This window comes from Gigantopelta aegis, chromosome 6 (genome assembly GCF_016097555.1).
Source record: "Gigantopelta aegis isolate Gae_Host chromosome 6, Gae_host_genome, whole genome shotgun sequence".
NCBI classification, from domain to species: domain Eukaryota; kingdom Metazoa; phylum Mollusca; class Gastropoda; order Neomphalida; family Peltospiridae; genus Gigantopelta; species Gigantopelta aegis.
The window spans coordinates 6,028,489-6,042,755 of record NC_054704.1 but is presented as its reverse complement, the minus strand read 5'-3'; the positions used below and the strand labels follow the sequence as shown (position 1 = coordinate 6,042,755).

The 14,267-nt window shown below is 34.9% G+C and overlaps 1 protein-coding gene across 1 annotated transcript in view; it reads left to right on the top strand.

The window, feature by feature from the left end:
- Positions 1 to 14,267, top strand: part of LOC121375897 (S-methyl-5'-thioadenosine phosphorylase-like) — a 57,004-nt gene that overhangs the window by 1,235 nt on the left and 41,502 nt on the right. Inside the window, exon 2 of the mRNA XM_041503587.1 lies at positions 9,530 to 9,616. Coding sequence (XP_041359521.1) covers positions 9,530 to 9,616 — 87 coding nt within the window. The remainder of the gene's footprint in view (positions 1 to 9,529; positions 9,617 to 14,267) is intronic.

Below are 14,267 nucleotides of genomic sequence, written 5' to 3'. Positions count from 1 at the left end.
ACTTACTGAGTGCGCTAAAAGATGGCTAGAATGTGACTCTGAGAGCGAAGAAAATGCCATATCTAAAATTTTAAACGAACAGGGATTTGTCAACAGCCTTTATAATTCTGTAACAAATTTTGGCCACTTGGGATATCATAGATCCTGCTACCAGCGCTTTACAAACAGCCAACATATTGAACGGGCTCTGCGAGCTGTGCCACAACCTGATTCAACTGACATGTGTCCTGACCCAAGTAGTAGTGACTGTAACACAAGTTATGAACCACATTGGAAATTACGATCAGCTTCCAACCTGCAATTATCAGCCAGCACCACCCTTCCTGCTATATGTATTATCTGTAAAAGGACTGATAGATTTGTAACACTCCATCACAAACGTACCAGAGACAAACTGATACAGGCGGAAACAATGACAGCAGGTGAGTTTTCAGTCACTGTCTTAAATAGTATCCTAAACGACCAACAATAATTAATTTTATGCATCGTACAACTATATTTCTCTCTGACACAATATTTTTTATTGTATTTAAATTTAATAAAAGATTGGAACAGGTACAAATTAAAATAGTTAAATGGATTTTTAAAATAAATATTCATATGGGTTGCTAGTCTCTTCGTACCATGGTCATTTCGTACCATAGTCATTTTGTACCTAATTTGATCGTTTCGTACCCTGGTCATTTCGTACCATTGCAATAAATCATTTCGTACCCTAGTCATTTCGTACCATAACTGAAAGTCATATCGTACCATGTCATAACAATCACCCTGATAGTGTCTTTTACCAAATGACATTAAATTACAATTTTGTTTGTTAATTTAAAGGATATTTTATCAGCAAAAGAATAAAAGTTATTGCCACTTTGTACAAACATTAGCAATTGGATAATTTGGCATTCAATAGGGTAGTTATTGTTTTAATGGTTGTTATTGTTTATTTCTTAAACAAATAAGATGCAAATAAGTAATATTCGGACATTTCAACTGTCAACTAAAATATGTGTTCATATTTTTTTATTATTATTAGCATATTTATTAATTGTTAATATAAAAAGCGCACTTTGGTCAACTGGATTATTGCCGATTTCTTACAGTAGAAACACTATTTCCCTTCTTAGACATATTTTTCCATACAAGTTTGCAAGTAATCTGTCTCCAAGTTGTTTTCTGTTGTTTGAAGAAAATTGTATTCAAAACTATACGGATTATCTTGGACCTGAAATGTATTCATCTTACCTGCTTTAAGGGATATGTTTGTTTAATGTGTCAGTTTGAACGATGGTATGAAATGACTTTTTGCAATGGTACGAAATGACCCGGGTACGAAATGACTAGGGTACGAAATGACCAGGCAGCATGGTACGAAATGGATGGTACATTATGACTTGGGTACGAAATGACTATGATTCTTTATATGCATGCCCTATTACAGTATCAGGGTTTCCTGCAGATAAATTTTTTTTTAATTGTAAAAATTTATGTGTAACACCGGTGAGAAATACTGCATATACGTAATGATAATTTGATGATTGAGACTGTTTCAATGATATATATCACTGACACTGAGTCATACAGGACAATGTAAATTATTTAACATTATAAATTTTTTAATCTTAATAATATTTTAGTGTACTCATTAATTCTATTTAAATACATAATTTCAGGGAAATTATACGAGGCAGCAGTTAAGAAATGTGATGAATCCATTCTTCTTCACATCCGAGAGAAGGACTGTGTAGCGATTGAAGTAAAGTACCATCGCACCTGTTACCGAGACTACACTAGATTCGTAACCACGAAAATGTGGTAGAGTGTTCTGGTTGTTTTTGTTTTAAAAGTTTATAGTAAATTATACTTCTATTCAATTGTCAATTTAGAATAGTACACCTTTTGATAATATTTATGTAGGCATGTATGTGTTAATATTTTACATGGGCAAAATTAGCAGCTTAGTTGGCCCTCCAATAAAATACATTGTGACAGGATGTTAAATTCAGTCTGCAGGATTCATTGTTCCATAGTAATTTACTTTGTTATTTCACTCTCTGGACAGTTATTATAAATGCATGATGGACATAAGTTTTAAATTGAAGGCAAACAGTTCTAATGTTCCATGTATGAATTAAAAACATTGTATTTGTGCAATAACTAATATCATGACCATGTTTTTCAACAGTTTACTTTTTGTGTCACTTCTTAGACATATATCCCATTTACTAATTTAATTGTCATTATTTAATTATGATATTTATATATTACAGTGATCGTTCAGATGAAGACGGCCTACAATTTGCAAAGGCATATGAACTGTATTGCACATCTGTTATTGAAATGCACATGATAAGGAATAAGGAGATACTGAGAATGTCAAATCTTATTCGTCTATTCCACCACTACGTGCAGAAACATGAAGGAGTAGATCCATCAAGTTACAGGTAACAGATATACGCAATCTATCTAAACTCTTGATCATTGTGGTACATTCTGTCTAATATAGTAGGGAGGCTCATCCCATGTAACATTCTGAAGGGGGTTTAATACTTCATAGTACATTTATTAAGGGGATAACTTATCACAGATAATGCCTGGTTTAAAATTACACACATATCAGGGCTGCTTGTTGGTTTGTAACAACTCCTCCCACTTGGTCGATGCAAATGGCAGGAAAATTAAGTAAGACCGTAAAGGTTTGGTCTGACTCCAGCTTATGATGCTTGTAAAGTAGTTTGCCTGTAGTACTCAGACTGAGCAGCCTAAACTACTGTAGTTGTTTTTGTTTTTTTGTTGCCTCCCTCCCAAACTTAATTTTTTTTTTAATAATATGATAAAATATATATATATAATATGCTTATATACATATTGCATACCCTAGTCATTTCGTACCATAACTGAAAGTCATATCGTACCATGTCATAACAATCACCCTGATAGTGTCTTTTACCAAATGACATTAAATTACAATTTTGTTTGTTAATTTAAAGGATATTTTATCAGCAAAAGAATAAAAGTTATTGCCACTTTGTACAAACATTAGCAATTGGATAATTTGGCATTCAATAGGGTAGTTATTGTTTTAATGGTTGTTATTGTTTATTTCTTAAACAAATAAGATGCAAATAAGTAATATTCGGACATTTCAACTGTCAACTAAAATATGTGTTCATATTTTTTTATTATTATTAGCATATTTATTAATTGTTAATATAAAAAGCGCACTTTGGTCAACTGGATTATTGCCGATTTCTTACAGTAGAAACACTATTTCCCTTCTTAGACATATTTTTCCATACAAGTTTGCAAGTAATCTGTCTCCAAGTTGTTTTCTGTTGTTTGAAGAAAATTGTATTCAAAACTATACGGATTATCTTGGACCTGAAATGTATTCATCTTACCTGCTTTAAGGGATATGTTTGTTTAATGTGTCAGTTTGAACGATGGTATGAAATGACTTTTTGCAATGGTACGAAATGACCCGGGTACGAAATGACTAGGGTACGAAATGACCAGGCAGCATGGTACGAAATGGATGGTACATTATGACTTGGGTACGAAATGACTATGATTCTTTATATGCATGCCCTATTACAGTATCAGGGTTTCCTGCAGATAAATTTTTTTTTAATTGTAAAAATTTATGTGTAACACCGGTGAGAAATACTGCATATACGTAATGATAATTTGATGATTGAGACTGTTTCAATGATATATATCACTGACACTGAGTCATACAGGACAATGTAAATTATTTAACATTATAAATTTTTTAATCTTAATAATATTTTAGTGTACTCATTAATTCTATTTAAATACATAATTTCAGGGAAATTATACGAGGCAGCAGTTAAGAAATGTGATGAATCCATTCTTCTTCACATCCGAGAGAAGGACTGTGTAGCGATTGAAGTAAAGTACCATCGCACCTGTTACCGAGACTACACTAGATTCGTAACCACGAAAATGTGGTAGAGTGTTCTGGTTGTTTTTGTTTTAAAAGTTTATAGTAAATTATACTTCTATTCAATTGTCAATTTAGAATAGTACACCTTTTGATAATATTTATGTAGGCATGTATGTGTTAATATTTTACATGGGCAAAATTAGCAGCTTAGTTGGCCCTCCAATAAAATACATTGTGACAGGATGTTAAATTCAGTCTGCAGGATTCATTGTTCCATAGTAATTTACTTTGTTATTTCACTCTCTGGACAGTTATTATAAATGCATGATGGACATAAGTTTTAAATTGAAGGCAAACAGTTCTAATGTTCCATGTATGAATTAAAAACATTGTATTTGTGCAATAACTAATATCATGACCATGTTTTTCAACAGTTTACTTTTTGTGTCACTTCTTAGACATATATCCCATTTACTAATTTAATTGTCATTATTTAATTATGATATTTATATATTACAGTGATCGTTCAGATGAAGACGGCCTACAATTTGCAAAGGCATATGAACTGTATTGCACATCTGTTATTGAAATGCACATGATAAGGAATAAGGAGATACTGAGAATGTCAAATCTTATTCGTCTATTCCACCACTACGTGCAGAAACATGAAGGAGTAGATCCATCAAGTTACAGGTAACAGATATACGCAATCTATCTAAACTCTTGATCATTGTGGTACATTCTGTCTAATATAGTAGGGAGGCTCATCCCATGTAACATTCTGAAGGGGGTTTAATACTTCATAGTACATTTATTAAGGGGATAACTTATCACAGATAATGCCTGGTTTAAAATTACACACATATCAGGGCTGCTTGTTGGTTTGTAACAACTCCTCCCACTTGGTCGATGCAAATGGCAGGAAAATTAAGTAAGACCGTAAAGGTTTGGTCTGACTCCAGCTTATGATGCTTGTAAAGTAGTTTGCCTGTAGTACTCAGACTGAGCAGCCTAAACTACTGTAGTTGTTTTTGTTTTTTTGTTGCCTCCCTCCCAAACTTATTTTTTTTTTTAATAATATGATAAAATATATATATATAATATGCTTATATACATATTGCATTTAATAATATGTATCATGATAGTATTACATATACATTGCTGTGTATCTAGGTGACAGATTAATTGTGTAGTCAATTGTTATTGTTGTGGTGTTTTACATGTAGTATTAATTAAGAAATAATTGCTTTGTGCCCTTATGTGTATTTTGTTTTAATGAACTGTGCAACTCATCTTCCAAAAACCCTGTAACAGTAGTCCTGTGAATAGTTCCTGACAATTTCAACCACCTGGTTGTTATGTTGTTTTAGATATCATGTCTTCAAAATGCTGCAATGGGCCATTTTCAATAAAATCTTCCACAGTATTAAATTGAAATTATTGCAGTAGTAATTAAAAGTTCAGCTATTCAGTTATTTTGATGAAATTAAGGCCCCAGATACAGAGAAACAAAAAGTGTCATGCCCACATTCACTTAAAATGTTGTCATTATTGACTTGCAATAAATCAGAAACTGAATTAAAAATGAACATGAAAACAAATAAGTTTGCCCAACACATTACATACAACATGAAACAAGATTTTATTTTAATTTGGATTTATTACTTATTTTGTGAAAAATATGTCAATAAATTAAACATATTGAATGAATTCACATTTTGGAGATTCTGACTTGCACTAAATCGAACATGCAATTAGATAACATGATAATGAGGATATTTGCACAACCTATTAAATAGAACTTGAAATGTTTTATTTCAATTATTATCTTATGACATACTAAAAAACAGTATGCCGAACACATATAAAATACAACATGAATTCATAATTTTGGTGACTTTGAGTTGCAATAATTATTATATTAAAAATGTTAAATTTTGCAATGGCCCATTACATAGAACATATAACTAGATTAGTTTCAATTAGTATTTATTATTTATTCAGAAAAGACATATCAAAAACATAAATACTTTGGCTCATTATCTTATGTCTTGTATTTTTCAGAAGTGATCAGCTGAAGCGTCGACTGAAACAAGATTACCCACAGCTAATTTTTCATTCACCAAGTCGACAGAATATGTGTGATATTGTCTATGTAGACTCACTTTCAGCAGATACCATGGTATCATGGATGAATGAAAGTGAGTTTGAATCAGATTTCTCACCCAGTGACACAGATTCTCAGACCAGTGCTAGTAGCCCACTTAAGTCAATTCATCACTATCATGACAGGTGTCAAGAATCGAACACGGATCATCAATTTGCAGAAGATTTCAGCAACATTATCACCCAGAATATGCCAGTCGCTTATTGGAATGCACGTCTTTACAGGTTGTGATTCCACAAGTGCTTTTTATGGAAAAGGAAAGAAGAAAGCTTTTGAATTGACTATTGCATCAAGTGACTTTATTGAAGCATTCTCAACATTAGGTGAGCAGTTTGATTTGAGTGAATCAGTCTTCACAGTACTTGAGCAATTTGTCTGTAAATTGTACGGACAATCAAAATCTACCAGCGTAAATGAAGCTAGATATCAAATCTTTTGTATGGCGAAATCATCAGAAATGAGTTTGCCGCCAACTCAAGATGCTTTGCGACAACACTGCAAAAGATCCAACTATCAGGCAGCCATTCACAGAAGAGCACTACTGCAGTTCATTTCCCCTCCATCACCCACTAACCATGGCTGGAATGTGAAAAATTATGAACTGCTTATTTACTGGATGTCAAAAGACCCAGCTCCAGAGGCTGTTCTTTTGAATGTACACTGTAGACGCAAAGCAGGTACATGCTCTACTGCCAAATGTTCATGCCATTCAATCAAACTAGCTTGTACAGATTTTTGTAAATGCTCCAAAAGCTGCTTAAACAAGAAAGATGATGACATGAAATTAATCGACACAGTGATGATGATGATGACGATGATGCTGATTATGATGATGAAGTGTGAAAATGGCAGGGTTTCTTGCAGAAATTTTGTTTAGGGTAGGCTCTATTTTGTTTTGTTTATCATATGTGACATTGGTGAGAGATACTGGATATTTAATGATACTTTGATGATTAAGACTGTTTCATTGATATATGTCACTGACACTGAGTCATACAGGAAAATGTGAAAAAATGTTTAACATTATAAAAAAACAATTAATCTGAAATTTGAGGGTACACAATTTTACTTGTTTTACCCATAATTTTTACCCTCTGGAAAAATACCTGGGAAAAGATGATGACAATGAAGTGTTATCAACACAATGATGATTAATTACGATAATGACTGATTATATATTGCACTATTATGAGTATGTTTATTAGAATGTTCTAATCAGGGTTTCCCGCAGAAATTGTTTTTAGAGTAGGCACTTTGTAATTCTTTGAGATCGCTATGCAATTCTAAAAGTAATACTATACAAAATAAGTAATTGCTAATCAATGGATAATTTTTGCTAATCATTTCTAAAACAAAATGTTCCAGTATATACATGTATAAGGATATCATGTTATGATAAAAGTGTTGCTAATGACAGTTGTGATCATGATATTTAAAATGAAAGTTTTTTTTTTTTTTTTTGTATATTACATATTATCTTGAAGAGATTGGTGCTATTTTTAGAATTTGACATGCTTCTATTTGGATAATTATTAAAATAATAAAAAATATATGACAAAATATGAAGTACATTGTGAAAAGGAACAATATAAATATATATGTAAAATTTGCAATTGTATATGTTTAGTTATGCCAATGGATACGAGCAAATTGTTTTATTTCTAAAAATAGCACTATATTTACATTATCATGATTTACGCAGGATTTACTAAACATCTTGCAATTTTTTCAAGTTTTTTATGAAGATTATACATATTAATGATGAAATATACACAATTTGTTTGAAAACATTAGCATTTTCAAAACAAAAAGTAAATAACATTTTACTGTTTGGAAAATTATGATTGAATTTTTGTTTTGTTTTTAATCGTAAACATGCGTTAACATGCTTCAAATTGGTTGTGTGCTTAAATGAAGTTACTAAATAGTAACATGGTTCTCTGACAAACACAAATATATCAATTTATTTAATATGAGATGATTATTAACAAAGTTATGAGTGTTCAAAGATGACACGTATCTGCATAAAAATACCTAAAAATTTACCCCGACAGGGTACCTTTAAAGTCAAATTTTATAAAGTTGTGCAAGTTTGTTTGCTGGAAACAAGTGAATTCCATTAGGTAAGACATGTATATACATGAAAACATAATTGTTTTTTAGTCCATCTAATAGTGGAACGAAATCATATTTCTAGGCACATATTTCAGCTCAGCCGACGGCCTATGTGCTGAAATACAGATCTTGATGAAGCTGGACCCTGTCGCCTGTGTTCACGACATGCCCCCCCCCCCCCCACTGGGGGGGGGCTTGATTGCAAGCTTTGGATGCTGCTAGAGTTTCGCGTCGCGTACACCGGTTCACGGGCAACCGTGACTTTGGTGTACGGCGACTCGGACTCGCAGAAGAGAAAGAAAAGAGGACTGAGGAAGAAGAGACGCGCGCCAGAAGTGGCTCAGGGGGGAGACAAAACTGGCTCAACCGCCAGTGGCGGTCCATTCTGCGTCACCGCCCCCGGCTCGGCCCAAGACGAAAGGACCAGCTCATCCGGACCCTCCGTCAACACCGAGGGATGCTCTCAACGCGCCGATGTGCGAGACGCCCGCAAACGGACCTCCATCTCCCTCAACGCCAGGAATTTTTTAGGACAAAAAAGAGTGTTGCCTGTCTGTGGGATAGTCTGAATCGAACGTAGCAATTTACTGGGTCCGTCTTAGATTACCTGTGGGGAGGACTATAGACACCATCCCTCTTGTCATATGATTGTGTTTATTTGTGTATCAATGGACCACAATATGTGGCACAACTCATTTATACTGTTCATGTAGTTATGGGTTATGAATCAACTGATGCTAGGCCGTACATGATACCCCCCCCCCCCCCCCCCCCCAATTTTTTTTATTATATATAATGCTTGGGATAATTAGGGGATAATATCTCTGTTTCGGTTTATCACAAACACATTTGGATTTAAGAACTCCACGATTCATATAGTTAACAACGAAACAGTGACATCCCTATTCTAATAGTTCACCTATTGGGAAGTATCTGGAAGAAATTTTATTGTTTTTATTAAAGAAATCCCAAAATTAATCCAGGCAAAATTCCTCGAAATAATTCAACACTGTTTCACAAATTTAAACTTCAATAATATCCATACTTTATGTACAACAGAAATTAACAGCAAATCATGTTCAGTATTTAGTAACTTCGTGTCACGAGAGAAAAACAAAAATTAGGTAGTGTTGACAAGTATTGAGTAATTTTAGATGAATGGTGGCCTCAGTGTTTCAAAATAATGCAGGGGGTAGTAAAAATGCCAGACTTTGCATAATACATAACTACCACAAAATCTTTTTTAAAATGTCTCAATAACAAAAAAAGAAAATGTTTAATATATAGCACAGTCGAGTTAGTTGCTGTCTATGTATTGTTACTGCTAACTGTCCTCGTGTTTTCAGATTGGCCTCATTACAGGTACTGGGTTAGCTGATCCAGATATACTGCACAATCAGACTGAGAAGTATGTGAAAACTCCATTTGGTGAGGTGAGTACTTAGCTAAATGAGGTGTGGTGATCCATCCATCCATACATGTATCCATCCATCCATCCATCCACCCACTCAGCCACCATCCATCCACCCATCCATCCACCCACCCAGGCACCATCCATCCTATCCATCCATGCATCGATCCACTCGGTCACCATCTATTCATGCATGCATCCATCCACCGAGTCGCCATCCATTCATCCATCCATCCACTCAGTCACCATCCATCCCATCCACCCAATCACCATCCACCCACCCAATCACCATCCATCCAGTCACCATCCATCCATCCACCCAATCACCTAATCGCCGTCCATCCATCCATCCATCCACCCAGTCACCATCCATCCTATCCATCCAGGGCATAAAATTTGGCATGAACGATTTTGTCGTTCGTCTGTCGGTTATGCAAAACCAATATTAACATAAATAATAGATCATTTGTGCAAAAGCTGTAATTGTTTGTCAAATTTTTTTTTTAAAATTATCACTGTTTTGGGAAGAAACTAAGCCTACATTGCCAGTGTGAGAAAGATACAATGTATCCATTTGAAATCAGCATCACAGTCGATACAAAGTCGGTACCGCGGTAAAACAAAATCGGCGCTGTGTTTAGAAGTCTCGAAAAAGTTTAGTAACATAGTTGCATGTTCCCTTTGATCATTTTGCTATGTGCACAAAATTATATGCTGTTCAGAAATTAAAGGGACTGTCCTGAGTTTCAGACACAGCAAGTCTTCCCCCCCCCCCCCCCCCCCCATATACCCAACAAAATAAACATATATCCTACTTTTCTTTATTCTCTTAAACATGTTTTAAATGTAAAACACTACACTCATAAAAACATTCGGGATTTCCTATGACTTAATTATTTCAAATTTCGTTTAGCAGTTGGAAGAAAAATAAATTGCAGTGCGTAAGATTTGGCGTCTGTAGATTATGCAAAACCAATGGAATATCAACATAAATGGATCATTATTGCAAAAGCTGTAATCACTCAACGTGTGTTGGCCAATATCATCAATGTTTTGGAAAACTGTGTGCATTCGAAAATCTCTGGCCTAGATGTATGTCATATGTGCTTGATGGTAATATTCTAACCAGCTTTTTCTCCATCGTTCAACGTGTCCAGCTATTTCCTTCACGACCACCGTCTACTTTCATTATAAAATGCTATCTGCGTTAGCATACCATCGACATATTTACAATTTACGAAAGTTTACAGAAATTGTCAGCCCTGACGTCATGATATTCGGTGTTTGAAGCACGTCACAGAACCTTTATGGGTAGTTTCTTAGGATATTATATTATATACCGATGCAATTTAATGACACTGATGAAAACAAAATATATGTTACAAAAATTATAGACGGCTGTCTTAAAAATCTCTCTCACCGCTATTCCAAGCCAAAATAAGTTGACCAATTACGGATTCTCTGTGGAGTTTAACACTTATAGTAAGACTGATGCGGGCCTATTAATAGCAAACACTATGTCATTCTAGCGACTGTACCTAGTGTAAAACAAAATGACCGCTAATATTAACTTTGTGACTGTCAAAGCATGCCAATACAAAGCCTCATCTAGCTCACGCGAAGGTATCTGTGCAGCTACGGTTAGACTGATTTAGTTTTAAACCCATTTTGCCTGTCATAATATTCTTTTGTTAAATTATATTGAGGTTTTAAAATGTTTGACAAATATCATCTACAGATCAATATTATACTTATTTAAGCCTACATTGAAATTGGTTAAATATTTTTTTTTAAATCTTCCACAAAAGGTCAAAAACTATTTTGACAAGGGTTGTTTTTTATGGGTCGGTTGGGTTAGCTTTTAAGTTAGTCCAAGCACACAAAAAGTATATTTTCGTATTTATGATAGGAGAAAAACTACAAAAATCGCTCAACTTAGATTATCGTTTGAATATTGTTGCCCATTAGCCTTTTCATTTGTATCTGAACTACCGAAGAAAATTGTTCGTGTAAACACTAAAACCACACGAACGACACATTGGTTGTCTGAAAAATTCAAATTTTATGCCCTGTCCATGCATGCATCCATCTACCCAGTCACCACCCAATCATCCATCCATCCATCCACCCAGTCACCATCCATTAATCCATCCATCCACCCAGTCACCATCCATCCACCCATCCATCCATCCATCCACCCATCTATCCATCCATCCATCCATCCATCCATCTACTGAGTCACCATCCATCCATGCACCCAATCACTATCCATCCATCCATCCAACCATCCTATCATCCATCCATTCATGCATCCATCATTCCATCCACCCAATCACCATCCACCATCCATCCATCTACTCCGTCACCATCCATCCACCCAATCACCATCCATCCACCCACCATCCATCTATCCACTCCATCACCATCCATCCACCCAATCACCATCCATCCAGTTACCATCAATCCATCTCATACATCCATCCCATCCATATATCTATCCATCCATTCCATCCCATTCAGTCGGTCTGTACATTTATTCATCCATCTATCTGTCCATCCATTCATCCATATATCTGTCCATCCATACAGACAGACAGGCATGCACACACACACACAAACACAGATGCATGTGCAAACATGGCACCATATAAAGGCCAATTGCACATGGGAACCATTGTTTGTCCTCCATTGGGTGGCCTTGATAGAGCATGTGTACACAAAAACATGTAAAGCTGGCTTATTTGCCACTCCATCTAGCCCTCCCGCCCCGGAGTTGGCCACTGACAATGCCAGAGACCAAACCTGAGGTGGGTGTGCCTGAACCCTTGTGGATATGGGCATGTAAGTAGAGTTCCCATTCACTCCATCTAGGTTTTTATTGCTCATTTGTCAGACAATGTTTATGCTGTCTTGTCTATGGGGAACTTTACGTAAAAGATCCCTTGCTGCTGCTTTGTAGATGTGGCCTATGTGTCAGTAGTGGTTTTTTCTCTTTTAGATATGTTTTCATTAAACATACATCAACAGGGAATATAACGAACAATAAATTCAATAAATGTAATATAGTATTGTATAATATACCTATTTTAAGTTTGGACTAATATACATAATGTCCTGAGTAAAGAGCTAACACTTGTTATTCCCTTTTACTACACATTCTAGATCCAATATTAAAATTACTTTATGTCAGACACATAAACACTGGACAGTGTTTCAAAATCTTAGGTAAAGTGGCGTTTTCATTATCCAATTTGTCGCACCGACTAGTAGTATGTGATTTGTCATAGCGACATGAATCGTGTGTATGGGAAGACATTACGTCATAAGATCCCATGACGTCAAACAAAGCTTGTCAGTTAAAAAATATTTTGCAGGAAATATAACTGCATACAAATTTCCACTGAAATAAAGAAAACATGAACGTAGACAATTTACTGATGGTATTATGTAACAAAACAATTATTGAGCACATCTGGACAATAATAGGTTTTATGTGGATCCATGAAATCCGGACATTTTGACAGGTATATAAATAAACAAACAAATAGCCCACAAGGTGATAAAATTGAACAGTTGAACTTTAATGTGTTTTGATTGGCTGAGAGCTTACGATTTGTTGTGAGAAATAGATCAAGTTATAATTGGTACAATTCCGACATGACTTGCATAAAAGACTAAAGTCATTCCGATTTAGGTCTTCTTACAGCACAATTTGATCACATGCGACAAGTCAGTATGACTAATCGCATAATGAGAACACACCTTAACCAGAAGTCTGTTCTGATGATTTGTTACCTAGGTAACCAGCTGTTGTACATGAATTATATTTGCATAACTGGTGAGTTGTATACTACAATAACATTCAAAATTTATTTTAAACAAACTGATTTGGCCATGACATGGCTTTTTTAATTTGAATGTTTGGAATACGTTAATAAAAATCAGCTGATCCTAAGTTTGCAACCATTAATTTCCAAATATTGTTGACCACATAACCCATTAGCAGTTGGCTTGAATTTAAAGTTGTGTAACCGACACAGAAAGAGAATGGTGATTCACATGACATGGTTCTGTTCAGTAAAAGCCATTGATTAAAATCTACTGACACAACTGAGATGGGGAAGAAAGGAAGATATTTCATTTGATGAAACTCCAGCAAACTGTATAATCACAGGGCTCAACCGTACTAATTTCTTCCTCTGGCTACCACATGTCTAAACCTGGTACTACATTTTTCTTTTCTTTTTTGCCACATCCAGTTACTCCACAAAAAACCCCAACCCCAACTCCCTTAATTCATCGATGTATGAAATTCCACCTTTTATGTGCGTGCTCTGTTACCACGAGTTGCTGTAACAGTTTTAATTGTTTCCCTTGTCTGACCTTCAGGTTGCGATTGTGCAATATGATTTACTTAAATGTATTTGTAAGTGGTAGAATTTTTTAACACAGTGGACAAATACATATACTTTGAAATAATTCAGTAGCCAGAAAGAATATTACTGATGGATGAAATACTCAACAGTTTATACAAAAACTTAAAATTCCCAACGAAAATACAAAATGGCCTCAATAATTATCAGTGTCAGGCTAACTTATATTTTAAACTGTGGTCCAGAGAATGTCCGAGGAGTGAAATAGAAGCTGAATGTGAGTGGCTTGTCAAACACGGC